Genomic DNA, 17970 nt, shown 5'->3' on the forward strand with positions numbered 1-17970 from the left:
GGAAGCAAAGATTTCTAAAATATCATATTAATTGTGTTTCTTACAGTTCTTTTTTCCAGAGAAAGTCCCAAATTCTGGAAGATTTGTCCCTAAATACAACCCAAATTAAAAAAAAAAAAAGGAAGGCTGTGTTAAATCTACATAAAATCAGAATGCAATGGTTTGTGAATCTCATGCACCCACATTTTTTATGCACCCGTATTTTATTTACAATAGAAAATATCAAATGCTTAAACTGAGAAAATTTACCATTTTAAGAAAAAATAGGGTCATTTTGAAATTGATGGCAGCAACACATCTCAAAAAAATTTGAGACAGGGCAACAAAAAGCTGGCAAAGTAAGCGGTACAAGCAAGGAAGAGCTGAAAGAACATTTTGCAACTAATTAGGTTAATTGGCTACAGATCATTAACACGATTGGGTATAAAAAGGGCATCTTAAAGAGTCAGAGTGTTTCTGAAGTAAAGATGGGCAGAGGTTCACCAATCTGTGAAAAGCTGCGTCTAAAAATTGTCTAACATTTCAGAAAAATATTCCTCAAAGCAAAATTGCAAAGACTTTAAATATATCATCATCTACAGTACATAATATCATCAAAAGAGTCAGAGAATCTGGAGAGGTCTCTGTGTGCAAGGGACAAGGCTGAAACACAGTACAGGCATACCCCACTTTTAAGTACACAATGGGACCAGAGCATGTATGTAAAACGAAAATGTACTTAAAGTGAAGCAATACCTTTTTTCAATTCTCAATGCATGTAAATACACTAGCTTCATAGGAAATCTTGGTCAGCTTGACATGGCATTGCTCCCAAACCATGTGATAAGGACACCAAGCTTGGGGAGCATGTTAAGGGGATCCAGGACTATGACATGGTAGATTACCTAGGCAAGCTGGCCGGCCACAAAAAAGATATGTTATAGTCCTGGGTCCCCTCTCGGTGCTCCCTAAGTTTGGTATCCCTGTCACTTATGGTTTGGGAGCAGTGCCATGTCAAGCTGACCAAGATTTCCTATAGACGCCAATGTTAAAAACCGGGAGTAGTGTCATGCCAAGCTGAACAAGCTGTGTCCTTACTCGCGAGTGTATGAAAAGTGAGTGTACTTACAGCGGGGTATGCCTGTATTTCAGGTCTGTGATCATGCCCCTATCTTTTCTGGGCCAAAGCTCATTTAAAATGGTCTATTGCAATGTGGAAAACTGTTCTTCTGTGGTCAGACAAATTAAAATTTTACATTCTTTTTGGCAACCATGAGCACTGCGTCCTCCAGGCTAACGAGGAGAGGGAACTTCCGGCTTATCAGCGCTCAGTTCAAAAGCCTGCATTTCTGATGGTATGGGGGTGCATTAGTGAGTCTGGAATGGGCAGTTTGCATATCTGGAAAGGCACCAGCAATGCTGAAAAATATATGCAGGTTATAGGGAAGCATATGCTCCCATCTAAAGAACGTCTTTTTCAGGGAAGGCCTTGCATTTTTTAGCAAGACAATGCTAAACCGCATCCTTCGTAGTAGAAGAGTCAAGGAGCTTAACTGGCCTGCCTGCAGTCCAGACAGTTCATGAATTGAAAATATTTGGAACATCCAAAAAATACAACAAAAGAAGACCCAGGACTGTTAGGCAATTAAAATCCTATATCAGACAAGAACGGAAGAACATTCCTCTTCCAAAACTTCAGCAGCTGGTCTCAGTTCCCCAACGTTTACAAAGTGTTGTTGAACGAAAAAGGGATGCTACACAGTGGTAAACATAGCCCTGGCGCAACTTTTTTAAGACATGTTGCTGCCATTAAAGCAGAGTGCCACTGGAAAGCAAAAGTTCCGCTTACTTGCCTCCCCCCCCCCCCCTCTGCTGCCACATTTGGTGCCTTTCGTGGGAGGGATTTGACAGGTACCCTCTCCCACTTCCGGCTGACTTCTCATCCATGAACTAATCCAGAAGTTCAGCCCCCCCTTCTCTCGGCCCTTCGCAAAGTGCAGCGTGCTTTGTGCATGCGCAGTAGGTAACCAGCTGTGAAGCCACAAGGCTTCTCTGCTGTTTTCCCTTACCCAAGATGGCGGTGCCAGCACCCAAGAGCCGATTGAAAAATTTGCTCAGGTGAAGACACCGCCGGATTCATGGACAGATAAGTGTCCTAATATTAAAAGTCAGCAGCTAAATTGTATTTGTAGCTGCTGACTTTTATTTTTTTTCTGAAGGAGCCTGGAGCTCCGCTTTAATTTTAAAATTAACCTTACTTTTTTTTTTTCATAAAATGCTACATTTCTCATTTCACACATTTGATATGCTTTCTATATTCTTTTGTGAATAAAATATGGGATTATGAAATTTGCAAATGATTGCATGTTTTTTCGGGGGTTTTTTGTAGACTTTTTTAAATTTGGGGTTGTATATCCTTGCTGTTTAACATTGCCTAGAGAATTGCATATGGCTTTTAGGTGGCTGTATCAGTCCTATACATCCATTTAAGCCATCTCGGTCTTGTAAGTTATCTTTTACTACAGACGAGCATTAAAAATTGAAATTTGAGAAGCATGTCATCATGATGCTGGAGTGTACCACTGTTATCATGGCCAGAATCCTGAGCAATGTGATTCCGTACAACACAAAATGACTTTGTCCCTGAAAATTATCTTCAAATATGGTCAATTACATAACTCAGATCATTCATAGCTCTAAGCCATTTAATGGCCATGTATGAAAGCTGGACAAATAAGCTTCAAATTAGTTTCTATCATATATGTATAAACACCTGAGCCATACTCATGCACTAAAGCTCTCGAAAAGTTGAGAACAAGCGTACATTATTTATTATAATTTCTGCAAAATTTCTAATCACTGAAAAACATTCTATAACGTCTAAAAAGCTTTCATTTACGGTGCTCAAAAATCCAATACCAGCCATCGCTATACACAGAAATGACTCCATGATTGGACATGCTGCAATAACATTGTAAACAGTTCTTCAATACTACACAGCCCAATACAGTAACAGCTACAGCATATACTTTACCAGAGCCCATCTGTTGTCTTGAGGGAGCTGGTGGATCGGGATCTTGGCTTGAGGATAATACTCATGTTGATTCCACAAAAAAGTCAGTGTTTAAACTAAAAGGCAGGTCTCCTACTAGTTCTACTGTAATCCATAGTGCCCTGTGCAGGGGTAGGCTTAGGAAGACTTGTCAGGTTGAGTCCCAGCAGACAGAGAGGGCTGCCGTAGGAGCTCTGCTTCCTATCACTGACTTCCATTCAGCTGAATGTTAGGAAGTGGCAGAGCTTCTATCCTGTGTCTTAAATTTCCAGGGGAGGAACTGCTGTTTCAGTGTATTCTCCATGTAGGTCACATGAAACCTCAGCTGCTGCTGAACGAGTCTCTTGAGCTTTCTTTCACTCTGTCGCTGGATGTGATAAGGTTACATGGGAAAAAGGAACCCACAGAGGGCAAGAATCATATTAAGAGGCAAAGGAAAGAAAATCATTCCGACATGCCAAGGAAATGTCACTTTCATTAGTACTGCCGAGCAAAGTCACTGATTATCCAGAGGAACAATGCAATTCCTCTATCCACCCACTGTCACATGCGATCTACCTGTATACTATGACTTGCTTATACGCCCACACTGGCAACTTCTTACATATACTGTGTTCACAATAATGCATGCCAGCAAACCATACATGCTGAAAATCAACTCAAATATGTCCAGTGTGGAAAAAAAAGAACATTGGTACCTTTAAGAAGCTTTAATCTTTTTTCTGCTGAAGTGGTTTTCATTTTTTTTAGAATATTATTATTATTAGGATATTATCGTTATTATATAGATCCAGTGGCGGCTGGTGCATTGGGGGCTCAGGGGCGCTGCCCCCCTATCCATGCGTCCAGCCCCCTAATCTACATGCCGGACGCCGGATGCATGGAGTTCAACTGGGTTTTTGTTTTTCTGAAGCACGTGATTAGAGCCAGAGGCTCTGATAGGCTTCAGAAAAGGGTGGGCTCGGGGCGCCGAGCCCACCCATTTGTGTGACAATAGCAAATGAATATTCACTATTGTCACACGGATCCTCCTGGCCAATCAGGAAGCGGGTCCGAGACCCGTCTCCTGATTGGCCGAAAGGCAAACCCATGCCATTAGCCATGGATGAGGAGGAGGAGGAGGAGGGAGGACTCGAGGAGACGCGGGGGACTTAGGACTGAGGAGAAGCCACCGCTGCATGACTCTGATCTTAGATCTTACTTACTGCATGACTCTGATGTTACGAAGGGCTCTGTGTATGGTCTCTTGCAGGTGGCAATGCTAGGGTGTGCAGGCTGGTGTGGTCCGGGGGGTGTAAGGCCCGGCCCGGCCCAGCCCATGGAGCACCAGCTGCCACTGGATATAACAGTGTGAGGATTCACTTGGGGTAATGCCCACCAATAGGTGAATGTCATCCAACTTCCCAAATAGGAAGAGGGATGATTGTGGGAACAAAGCTGTCCCTACATTAAGAGTGTCCACCACGCAGCGACTTCCCTCTTATCCAGGAGTTACAGCTCCGCTCCGTGCAAATCCACGCTGTGAGATAATCCCTCCAAAATGGGAGATTCAGGAGATATCCACTCCTGTTCATCCCAGACAGGGGATATTGTCACCGATCTGTGTTATCTACTCGATAGATCCTGGCATATATTGGGCATAGTTTAGGTTCTTGTGCTATAAGAAGATGTTACACAGCACTTACCCATATACTTTTCATGTATTGTTTTTAAACATTTTTATTATGTTGCAATAAATTTTCTCTTTTTTATATAAGTCTGAGTACTGTTTTTTCTGCATGGGATTTATGGTGGCTACCTTAAAAGTCCTACATAATTCTCAATTTTTTTTCCTACATTTATCGTGGTGCCACATAATACTGAGTCACGTCTCAATATTTTTATATGGTTTAAATTTTTTGCACACCTTAAAATGCACATTTTTATGCCTGAGGATTACTTATAATGGGGGACATTTATCAATTCTGCATGACAGCAAATCAATGTTAAACTGGAGTCATGAGACGGATCGTGTATAAATTCCTAAATTTAGGTGCACAGCTTGTGTGTGTCAGGAACACAGCAAAATTGTGTGCAGTCTTGCAATGCATGGAATCAAATTGCCCTGTAGCAGGCGTGTGATGAGGATATCAATTGGTAATGGCACCCTCAAATATCTGCTAAAGCACACGTTTTTGCACGCATTAGAAACCACATGGTGCAACAGCACCTTGTAATTCGGTGTGGTGAGAATAGACTCAAGCATTTCTTTTCCATGTTTCTCACGCGTAGGGAAGCTCACTGAGATGAATGGGCTGCCCTGCCCGCGACGCATGGAAATTATTGTGCCATCGCACCGTAAGGCCCCTTTCACACTTGTGCGACTTGTCCTGCAACTTACAAGCTTTTGTAAACACAGCTGATCGTTCTTCTCTCTGGAATGATCACAGAGTGCCTGTGATCCTTCTATGTAGGAACACAGGTCTCTGTGATAATTTCACAAGCTCCGCCCCCATACAGTTAGAATCACTCCTCTAGGCTCACATTTAACCCCTTGAACACCCACAGCATTAACCCCTTCCCTGCCAGTGCCATTAGTATAGTAACAGTGTATATTTTTAGCACTGGTCCCCTCAAAAGTGTTAAAAATGTCATTTAGGGGTCTGATCTGGCAATTTTTTTTATACCAAAAATATATAGCAGAAAACAAATTGGCCTAAAATGTTAAAAAATTTTGATTTTTAAATTTTTTTTGGGCAATGTTATATAGCAGAAAGTGAAAAATATTGTTTTTTTTTTTTTTTTTTTCAGAATTGTCACTCTTTTTTTGTTTACAGTGCAAAAAATAAAAATTGCGCAGGTGATCAAATACCACCAAAAGAAAGCTCTATTTGTGGGAAAAAAAGGACATCAAGTTTATTTGGGTACAGCGTCACACGGCCGCGTAATTGTCCGTTAAAATAACGCAGTGCCGAATCGCAAAAAATGGCCTGATCATTAAGGGGGCAAATCCTTCCGGTCCAGAAGTGGTTAATCTGGGGTTCTCTCTCCCCAGATTAACAATGCTGCTCTCTGTGCTCCTTCATCCAGAATTGGGACACTCTAATACAGGAAGTGTTACTGGCCAGATTGATTGACAGGTGAAAACAGAGGGTAAAAAGCCTAAGAAAATAAAACTAATGCAGCCACCACATCTAATGACTGGTAAGCCGCAATATATTACATTTTTGGTTTTGGGTTTAAAACAGTAGTAAACCACATGTGGTTAAAAAACAAAAGCAAAAAAATCCCTGCAAGGCAATGTCATAATGTGCTAGAACACATCACATACTAGCACATTATGAGAGACTTACCTTAGAACAAAGCCCTCCAGTGCCGCAATGTCACCGCTGAGAGGGCTGACATCTTCCCCAGGTCTTTCTTTAGGGTTCATGGCCTCCGGCTACATGAGGGGCTGGGGGCACGATGACGTCACTCCCGCGCATGTGTGTGGGAGCCGCTATTTACAGCATGGGCTCTGAAGGTCCAGCATTGTAAGCCGGACCCTCAGAGCATATGCGCCGGTGATGTCATCGGCTGCATGCACTCAGAATAACTCCTAAACTGTGCAGGTTTAGGATATATTCACACTACCTACAAGTAAGCATTACAAATAGTGTAACAGAATTGACTAACACTTTAACACCGCTTTAATTCTTACATAGGTAATTACCACACATGCTAATTAAAGGGAGTATTTTAAGCCTCCAGCCACCTCTCTGTATCAGAAGTGTTACATTTTAAATGTACACCTCCTAACTAAGCTTAAAATTCATTTTCATGGACTAAAGTGCATGTTTGTGAGTGCAAAGTACAATAAGTACAATCGCATATTGCCTAATACACCATTAAAGTAAGTTAAGAGTCCATTCACACTGCCGCAACTTGTGAGGCGGCTTGTGTGCCCTCAAGTCGCCGCAAGTCGCTTGACATAACAAAAGCAATGTAGATCAATGAGAGCCGTCTTAATTGGCACTACTGAAGTTGCTCCGACTTCAGAAAAGGGTCCTGTACTACTTTGAGGCGACATGTATCCGACTTGTCCCAATAGACTTCAATGGGAGTCGCCTCCAAGTCGGATCCTTATCTTATTTGAAGCGACTTGTGATCCGACTTTGCATGAAGAAGAAGGAAAATTAGCCAGGCATTCCCCACATTGCAGCCATGCCTACAGTTATTTATAGCAGGGGGGAGTACCGCGCTTTAAAGGTGCTTAGTGCATGCTATTCATATAAATACATTTACTTTCAGTGCTTTCAAATGTTAATAATATAAATCCCTTGTGCTAAAATTGTATAAATATTCTCCAGTGCATAAATAATAACAATTAAAAAAATTTTCATTAATATCTCTCAAAAATATTTCTTATAGGTGATGTAAAATATGTGCTATAAACAATCCTTAAAATTAATTATACATTGTTAAATAAAGTGCCAGTGATGTGCTTTTAAGCTTACAATAAATATATAATTCAAAAGTGATAAAGTGCCAAAAGTGTCCTTATATTACACTGAAATAAATATATAAATAAGGTTGTGTATGTTCAAACGCCTTTTCTTTCCCAAAATTCATGCAGGTGCTCTTCCATGCAGTGGCCACTAGGTGTCCTAAGCGCTCACCTCAATTGCCTTTATAACCAGCTTTATATTGTATCATATGTGGTATTTTCTCCTTTTCTTATGGTTAATGGATCCGGCCACTAATCCCCACACTCTTTCCTCTTTCAAACGATATTCCAAGGGGTATGTGTGGAGTCTTTGTATCTCCAAAATAAATGGGGCCACAATAGTGAAGTACCGTTTGGTGATTTTATTAAAGCAGACTTAAAATAACAGACTCACATTTTCCTTCATCTTTTCAAATGCATAACACTCGTATTGCCGCTACGTCACTTCCGGTTTGGCGTCCTACGCGTTACGCTGCGTGCCCACACAGCTTCTTCCAGGGATGGGACTGCAGCTGCGATTTGATCCAATTTTCAGTGCAATTATGTCATTTTTTTACTTTTGTTTATTGATGGTTTTTAAGAAAAGTACAAAAACCTATGGTGGTAAGGCCCACGCAGGGATGTACCAACCAACTGAAACAAAACCAAAAGGCCACCAGAGAAAAAAAAAACACAAATATAGCGTAATCAAGCACAACAAACTACAGAATTTTCCACATTGTGTATGGCTCGCACTATACAGAGATAATAGTTAACATACTAAGCCCATGGAGTGGGTCGCACAACTAGGAACAGACCAAGGTAAAATATAGCCCTGGGGGCTGTCCCCTAGTTGTGTGCACTATTAAGATGGAAGAATTACAATAAACATCAATTATGCAGAATCAGACATCAAGGCACTTTTTACCCAGCTCGCCCACACTTTGTCAAATTTACTAAAGAAACACCTGTTAGCATATGTATCCTTGTAAAGGGGCAAAGTGGCGTTCACCAACTGTTGCCAATATGGAACTGAAGAAAGAGAGGATTTTTTCCAACATAAAGTAATTGCCTTTCTGGCATAGAATAGCATCAAACCAAGGAAAATCCCCGTCGTGGTAAGGACTAGGTCATCAACTAGACCCCACAAACAAATCCTGGGAGAGGGGGGACAATGGAGGTGCTTGCTACTGCACTGATGACAGAAACGTTATCCCCCCAAAAACATGAAAACCGGGGCATGCCCAAAAAACATGCCAGTAGTCCCCCAACGGATGATCCCATCTCCAGCAGGCTGGAGAAATTGTTGAATGAAGCTTATGCAAGCGGTGGAGCATGAAAGAAGCCCTGTGTAGAATATTGAATTGAATGAACTTATCTCCCATGGAAACAAGCTGCTTAAAGGGTGAGTCCGACGTGGTTGTGTTTTGACGCAACGTTTAAAGCATTATTGATGCACTATTCATTCCTTTGCGTTTTGGCCAACGATTAGCATATATCCTGTGACCTAAATTAAAGACATCCTCTTCCTTTTTAACTTCCATCTTTATCTGTGTTGCATGGTGGTTAAGCTTCAGTCATTACAGCTACTGCGGCAGTGATGGTTGAAGCAGAGGAGGAGCAGGGGAAGAGGAAGAGGAAGCGTAGATACTGGATTACTGGATCCATCCAGTCATTGGAAATAGAGAAGAGAGAGGCCAGTTCTGGGTCATGAATAATGGCCTCCGTGCCCAAAAAGAAAAAGTTCTTCAGTTACATGTCAGTAAAAGGGTAGGTACATGTGCTTATCCTCAAAAGATTAATTTGAAGAGGGATATGCCTCAGAGGGGGAGAGTAGTTGGAGTTAAAAAGTACTAAAAATGCATAACAAATGCGTTAAATTGCAAGAAGATGCACTTTTGGTGCATTTCCATTAAAGTCTATGGTGTCAAAATCATGCTGGATTCTCACCAAAATAGCACAGAACCCATTTTCAAAATCACATCATGCTGTGCTGCATGGATGTGAACGGGCCATCATTGAAAACAATGTGATTTCCATTGTCATGTGATTCTGTATGACTCGAGTCGTATTTGAAATCGCACTAGTGTGAACGAGGCCTAAGTGTACCATTTTTTGCTGACACAAACACTTAAAGAGCAATCCTTACACTTGCAGGTGTAGAAAGCTTTGTGTACCACAACACCAGACATTTTTCTCCTAATATTTAATGAGGGATGTTATGGGCAAAATGGGAAGGGGTATATTTGTGAAGAGAGGGAAAGGGGAGAGGCTATCTACACCAAAAATAGTAGAGACAAAAGAAAAAAGAAAAAAAGGGGGGCATCAGAGTTGTCACCACTCCCTATATTCATAGAACTCACGATCCAGTGCTTCAGTTGATGTTGCCATAACATTTGATGCTGTGGTCAGCATAGTAGTGTATTGAGTAGAGCAGGTAAATGTTAACCAGGGGGGCCAAGTATTGCTATATTCAGCCTAATATATAATATCAGCTCTTCCATTTTCCTTATTTTGTTGATTTTAGTGAACCATTGGCTAAGCTAAGGTGGCACCAACTTGCTTCCCCAGGTCTAGAATGCATGCCCAGGCTGCATTCAGCAAGTGTGCAGTCAGAGAAGTCTTACAATGTTTCAAGAGTACATGGTTAACAACAGTGCTTTAAGTGGCCCAAAAGAGGTGCCGGTACTCTATTATAGCCTATAAATTTTGTCGCCACCCCCACCCCACATCAGGGTCCCCACAGAGCACCCCCCCCTGGCCTGGGCTAGGACTCCGGAGCAGGGGGACTCACTGGTGGTGACTGGTCTGGCTCTGGAGTGGGAAATATTCTTGGGGGGGGACGGGCAATTGAGGGCACAGATGTCAAAATGAGCATACTGGTAAGCTAAGGCGCACAGAGAGATGGTGGTATGCTCAAGAGCCATATTTGGAAGTGGCGGTACTGAGTACCAGTGCATACCGGCCCACTTAAAGCACTGGTTAACAAGCAATGAGTAACTGATGGGGTATGTAACTAGATCTACAGATGTCAATTAGAGGATTAATTTGTGGACCTTAGGGCTCTTTCACACAGTGGAATGACGGGTGCAAAGGGGGAGCAGACGCAGACATGGACATAGCACCCTTTCTTCCATGTCCCTATTCATCCGCCGCTCCATAGAAGGCAATGAATGGTCTGATCGGGTCCACCTAAAAAACTGACAGGCAGGCCCAATCGGTCCACCTGTGTGAAAGGGGCCTTAGATCAAAAAGAACATAGTAATGGATGCTGCCAGAAAATGTGCAAGGGTTCCAAGATCCTCTTCCGAAGCTCATTAGGTGAATTTATAAAGTGGAAGGCTATTGTTAATTAACTGTAGCCGGATGAATATTGTAGGGACAGTGACACCCTTTTATGTGAGTAGGATGGCCTTTTTAGCATTAAAGTATATTTTGCACATTAAACGCTTCACATATTTGTAGATGGACAGATCTCCAAAAAATACAGAGGAGACAGTTTTTAGGATGGGAAATATTGGGCAAAGCCAGGGTCGAGGAGATGAAAATGTTGACCTGTGACCAAAAGACCTGAATGACTGGCAGGTGCAAAGACAATGGAGGAAGTCAGCCACTTATCCGCAATCTCTAAAGTAAAAAGTGTCTTGGTGCACGCCGATTTTATGCAGACGAACAGGGGTAAAGTGACTATGATGGAAAAGTTTAAAATGTACCTTTTTTAGATAAATCTGGCATGAGCTTTTGTTTTTAGTCACTGACCCATCATCGTTCACCCCTTTCAGTATCGGACAAGACTGGCGCTGTCACCTTATAAGGGGATTTTTTTTCTTTCATCTAGGCTGTAAACTAAAGCAGGCAGGTCTTTTTTTTTCTTTTTTTTTTAACTATGCAATTGCATGTTCAGATCATTTACAGCAAATCCATGACCAATGGACATTAAACGAATTAAATGTGCTTAACAAGCATAAAAATCTTCTCAAACAAATTATCACTGATTCCAAACCATGCAGGCACTGAGCAGTAATTCGGTCTAGAACTTTACAGCCAACAAGACCTGTCTGCTCAAACTTCTACCCCCACTTGCTTCCCCTCCCATCTGTGACGCTGCATCTTGTTATAATCTCCAGCAATCTCCCTGACGGGTTATGTACACTGCACTTGTGAAGGGCCTACGCTCATCTGCGCAGACTCTGTGTTTACCTGCAAATGCCCACTGAGTGCTGCAAGGAATTCACACTACCATGACAGGTGATATACTTATGAAGAGATGGGGGCAGGTACAAAATCTAAGGAAAGTCGGTAGTGACTGACTGATCAGCTTCCCCTGAGGAATACAAAATGGCTAAATCCATGGCACTGCAACAGCTTGCTTGAAGCCCCAAACAGGAAAAGATCTTGAGAAGTACACCTTAGCCCCAGTTCACACTGCCACGACTTTTCATGCGACTTAACGGCATTAACGGCAATTGGCCCAGTCTAATAGGTGTGAATCAAATAACTCTGACTTGGAAAAAGGTTCCTGCACTACTTTTGGTATGACTTGCATTGACTTCTATTAAAGAAGTTGTTTAAAAACCGCGACAAAGTCACGCAGGGGTGTCGGATTCAAAGTTGCGTGACTGATGCCGCAGCGGTATGAGCAAGGGCTAAGGGTTAAATGTTGACAAACAAGGGCCAAAAGCATCAGTTCAAGGTGTTTGGGGATAGGCGGCTCCTACAGGCACAGCGACGTACCTGTACATTGCTGGCCTCTTCTGGGTACAAAGTACAGGGAGAAGGAACAAATCGATTTTTAGTATAAAGTAGCACATAATACACATAACTCACTTAACCCCTTGATTACCCCAAGATGTTAACCTCTTCCCAGCCAGTGTCATTAGTACAGTGACAGTGTATATTATTATCGTTAGGGTCATTGGTGATGTCAGTGTCAGTCAGTCCCTCCCCACCTCGTGTCAGTTAGTGTCAGATTTATTGTCGCACTATCACAGTCCCACTATAAGTCGCTGATCACCACCATTACTACTATAAAAAATGTATAAAAGTTCCAGTATATATACTATAGTTTGTAGGCGCTATAACTCTCACACAAACCAATCAATATACACTTATTGTTTTTTTTTTTTTTTTTGTTTTACCAATGACATGGAGCAGAATACAGTTTGGCCTAAATATATGAAGACATTTATTTGTTTTTATTTATTTATTTTTTTAATGTTCGATAGCAGAAAAAAAAATATTGTTTTGTTTTCCAAAATTTTCAATCTTTTTTTCCTTTATATAATAAAAATGAAAACAAAAACCCAGTAGTGATCACATACCACCAAAAGAAAGCTCTGTTTGTGTATAAAAAAGACAAATTTAATTTGGGTACAGCATTGCATGACCGTATAATTACCAGGTAGACAGAAGGACTGATGTGAGGAGTAAGGAGATAGATTTGGGTGTTATCAGCATAGAGAAGGTATTAGAAGATATTGGAGGTTATCAAGTGACTAAGAGAGGATGCATAGATATAGAATAGAAGGGGCCCAAGGACTGAACCTTGGTGGACCCCTACAGAAAGAGGAAGTGGGGAGGAGGAGACAGCAACACTAAAGAAACGCTGTGATAGGTAGGAGAAGATGCCAAGGGAGTGGAGTTTATTGAAGAGGAAAGGGTGGTCAACAGTATCAAGAGAAGCGGAAAGGTCTACTATTGACCTACTAGTAGTTATGCCTTTTAAAATAATTAATTTGTTTTAAATTAAATTCAGCTTCCCTTAGCATTTTTTTTCTATTAAAATGGTTTTTAAAATTTGCATTCCTTTGCTTTTTTTAACACCAAATCTAACAAAATGTTTTGTACTTGAAAAATAATTCTAGTATCTGTATAAAAGGGACAATTGCAGAATGAAGTTTGTAATTAACCCTAATTTGTTCTTATTTACTTTTTTATCCCTTCCCTTATTTTATTTCCTTTTGTATCTTAACTTTAAAAATTAGTTTTGCTTGCATATTTTTGTAACATTGAATAAAAAGGGACATTAACTAGAAGGGAATGGGTTAACATAATTTTGGCTTGGAAGAGCTCATCCCTTACATTTACAGAAGTTGGATTCTGCTTGATGGCATGATTAATGAAAACATGTCAGCAATTCACAAAGATAAACTTTGGTAGGACTCTTACCCTCTCCCACCCCCCAGCCACCCCTCTTGCCTATTCTGTTTCTATTGCCTTGTACTTTGTTTAGATCTTGCATCCATTACTGAATTTCCTAAAGATGAGGATCCTTGAAGACACCGTAGATTGCAGGATTGCCAATATGCTAATGTATCTAGCCCTCATAGGAAACCCATTTGCTAAAAAAAATATGTGTGTGTGTGTGTCTGTGTGTGTGTATATTTTTGTTGTATATTCTGCTGTCATTCCTCATACTTACACTGTGAAGAGAGAGTGATGATAATTATGCAGACTTACAGAAATTTTGTATGATTTCCAATAGAAATAAATAAAAATAAAATCACTTTTGGTTGAGATAATTTAGCATTACTGGCAGTGTAATTCATGGACGGTGCTGTAGATGGGGCTTCTTGCCTATACAATGGAAGACACAGCTACCTAGCGTCTGCATCACTGCACTATTGAAGTGACCAGCATACTGAGTTGGTAATGGGGTAACTTTTTACAGTATCATTTCTGTCTGTTTGTTTTAAATGCCCAGTAAATGCAGGTCTGGTGAAATTGACTTTAATATGTTTTGATGTAAAGGAGAAATCCACCTAAAAGTTATATTTAAAAGTTGATACCCTAAAGTGGATGTCCAAGAAACAATGAAAAATAAAATAGTCTACATAACATTGCACGTTCTCAGTGTCTTTACCCCTACAGAGCAGTATTGTCACTGTGTGAGAGAGGCTGGGTGTAAGCTTTTTGGGCTGATCTCCCTTTCCTGGGTTCACTAAACTGAGTCTGAAGTGTTACAAACAAACAAAAACAATGTCAACTCTCAAATTTTTATCGTGGCTGTTTTTTTTTTTTTTTTGTTTGTTTTTAATAAAAGAATGTGCAGCTTATACAAATAGATACAAGAGTAGATATTTGCAATAACGGCCCTTGAACCCAACTTCTGGTGCTACAGTTTGGTCGTCTTCATTGTACATTGGGATCTCCATCTCTGCATATTTATCAAGCTGTGTACAGGGGGAGTATGGCCAACATAGAGAGATAGAACTTGATACAAGACTTGGGATTGCAATTCAAGCACTGTCATCGCTAGGAAACTGAAAATCCCACAGCCTCCTGTTTTCAACCCTACATGATCCTTTTTTTAACCTTACAGTATGGTATAGATCTTCAGTGTACATTAATATAATACCACACTGACTGATATTTTGGTGAAGATAAACCCCTGGTTACATACAAATATAAATATATATATATATACACACACACTGCTCAAGAAAATTTAAGGAACACTTTGAAAACACATCAGATCTCAATGGGGGAAAAAAATATCACGCTGGATATCTATACTGATATGGACTGGGGAATAAAAGGATGTCACATCGTTTGATGGAAATGAAAATGATCAACCTACAGGACGCTGAATTCAAAGACACCCCAAAAATCAAAGTAACTCAAAATGGTACTCAGTAATTTGTATGGCAACGACATATTTGTATGCATCCCTGACAATGTCGGGTATACTCCTAATGAGATGAGGGATGGTGTCCTGGGGTATTTCCTCCCAGATCTGGACCAGAGCATTACTATGCTCCTGAACAGACTGAGGTGCAACCTGGTGGCATCGGATGGACTGAAACATAATGTCCCAGAGGTGTAAGCATGGGGGACATTCTATGGTATCAATTCCTTCATCCTCCAGGAACTGGCTGCATACTTTTGCCATGTGAGGCCGGCCATTGTCATGCAACAGGAGGAACCCAGGACCCACTGCACCAGCTCAGGGTCTGACAATGGGTCCAACGATTTCATCCTAATACCTAATGGCAGTGAGGATGCCATTCTAGCCTGTAGAGGTCTGTGCAGCCCTCCATTCATATGTCTCCTCTGACCATCTCTGACCCACCACTAAACTGGTCATGCTGAATGATATTACAGGCAGCATAACGTTCTCCGCGACTTCTCCAGACCCTTTCATGTCTGTCACATGCTCAGGGTGAACCTGCTCTCATCTGTGAAAAGCACAGGGCACTAGTGGCAGACCTGTCAATTCTGGTGTTCAATGGCAAATGCCAATCAAGCTCTGCGGTGCCGGGCAGTGAGCACAGGGCATACTAGAAGATGTCGGACCATCAGGCTACCCTCAAGAAGTCAGATTGATTGTTTGGTCAGAGACATTTACACCAGTGGCCTGCTGGATGTTATTTTGTAGGGCTCTGGCAGTGCTCATCCTGTTACTCCTTGCACAAAGAAGCAGATACCGGACCTGCTGATGGGTTAAGGACATTCTACGGCTCTGTCCAGCTCACCTAGAGTAACTGTCTGTGTCCTTGAATCTTCTCCATGCTCTTTAGATTTTTCTGGGAGACACAGCAAACCTTCTGGCAGTGGCATGTATTGATGTGCCATCCTGGAGGAGTTGGACTGCTTGTGCAACCTAAGGTCCAGATATCGCCTCATGCTACCAGTAGTGACACTGACATTAGCCAAAAGCAAAAATAGTGAAAAACAGTCAGAAAAGATAAGTAGGAAAAAAAAAATGTCAGCGGCCTTCACCTGTAAAACCATTCCTGTTTTGTAGGTTGTCTCATTGTTGCCCCTCTAGTGCACCTGTTGTCAATTTCATTAACACCAAAGCAGCTGAAACTGATTAACAACCCCCTCTGCTATTTAATTGACCAGATCAATATCCCAGGAGTTTATTTGACTTGATGCCATACTCTGATTAAAAAGTGTTCCTACAATTTTCGAGCAGTGTATATATATATATATAACCCCTGTTTAGCAAGCTTGCATTTATCTATAGCAATTTGCTTTTTATTATTTTTTTTTTAAATTTCCTTAAACTTGTAAGTTGTATGAAACCAATGAAAGTTTACTAAGCCTAATGTTAAATAGGAACTCCAGGATAACAAGAGAAATTATAACTGCTTTTTTTCCTGTAGTCTTAGCCTCTGCTGGGCAGCCTCTCTGCCCTTACCCACCAGATAACATCAAAGCAAATTAGGTAAAATCTCCAAAAACACTGTGTCCTCATTGGGAACTTTCCCTTCACTTACAGTTCCGGTGACACCTCTCAACTCTTGGATTTCTCTCTCCCATTCTGGGATAGAGCCAGCCAGCAGTGGAAATCAAACAGATTATCTAACCCTTCCCTACTCTGTCAAAAAAAAGTTTCTTATTAGAAATACTAATTTTACAGATTAAGTGTCAGAGCACCTAATACTTAATTATCAAAAACAATCCAATGATTGACCAGTGTGTGCGGGGACACAACATTTCCCCCAGCAACATCACCAACCTCATCTGCAGATATCACCCAAATCATCCTCTCTGCTCCTCCCAAGACATCTTGCTCTCTAGCTCTCCTTGTTACCTCCTCCCATGCTCACCTTTAGAACCTTTACCATCCTCTAGAACTCCTTACCCCAGTATGTCCAGTTAGCCCCTACCCTGTCCATCTTTAAGGGATCTTCGAAAACTAATTTTTTCAGGGAAACCTATTCCACCTTCACCTAACAGCTGTACTTCAGCCACCTTCATCAATTCCCTGCAACTGTTACCTTTTTTATGACCTCCCCCTCCCTTTAGACTGTAAGCTCCATGAGTAGGGCCCTCCTATTCCTTTTGTATTGAACTGTATTGTAATTGTACTGTCTCACTTTATGTCAGCCTTTCTCAACCTTTTCTACACACAGGAACCCTTAATATATCTTTCCAGTCCCAGGGAAACCCTTCTAATAATTATTATATCTACAACCCAATAAACATTAGTGTGAAGGTCTGTGGAAAGTATGTTCAGGGCCATCTTACCAAATGGGCACGCTGGGCAGTTGCCCGGGGGCCCCACTTGCCCGGGGGGCCCCACCAGCCCAGCAATGCAGCCCCAGCCAAGCTTTAGTTCAGATTCCTGTGTGCATCTTGCTGTCGAACTTAGCAGGTGGCAAGCGCCTGTCGGCCCTACGCTGCTGCAAGGCCACTTGGGCCATGGAGGGGGAGCCTACAACTGCAGGAACGCCTGTCCGCCTCCATGGGAACAGGCACACACAGGACAGTCGAGCCCACAACTGCAGGAATGTCCGCCTCCACGGGAAAAGGCTCACACAGGACAGTCGAGCCCACAACTGCAGGAATGTCGGCCTCCACGGGAACAGGCACACACAGGACAGTTGAGTCTGACTCCCGTCCGTGTGTGTTCACCGGATACCAGCCCCCGAACTTGGAAGCTGTCATTAGCCTGGCGCTGCTGTAATATCGCCTTATTGATAATTTGCATTTTTATTCTCGTGGGTGATTGTGTAGGCGGGACCCCAGTGCACTGCATTGCCCG

The 17970-nt window shown here is 41.7% G+C and overlaps 1 protein-coding gene across 6 annotated transcripts in view; it reads right to left on the reverse strand.

Moving 5' to 3' along the window:
- PDE4D (phosphodiesterase 4D) overlaps positions 1–17970 on the reverse strand; it is a gene marked incomplete at its 5' end in the record, with an annotated part of 2078604 nt that overhangs the window by 399499 nt on the left and 1661135 nt on the right. Inside the window, one exon of one of the 6 annotated variants that reach the window (XM_082255264.1) lies at positions 3014–3420. The exons of the other annotated variants lie outside the window; for them this stretch is intronic. Coding sequence (XP_082111390.1) covers positions 3014–3078 — 65 coding nt within the window. Of the gene's footprint in view, positions 1–3013; positions 3421–17970 lie in introns of those variants that run through there. 6 annotated transcript variants of the gene reach the window in all.

The sequence above is a fragment of the Pelophylax lessonae genome (genome assembly GCF_965119305.1).
Source record: "Pelophylax lessonae genome assembly, chromosome: 1".
NCBI classification, from domain to species: Eukaryota; Metazoa; Chordata; class Amphibia; order Anura; family Ranidae; genus Pelophylax; species Pelophylax lessonae.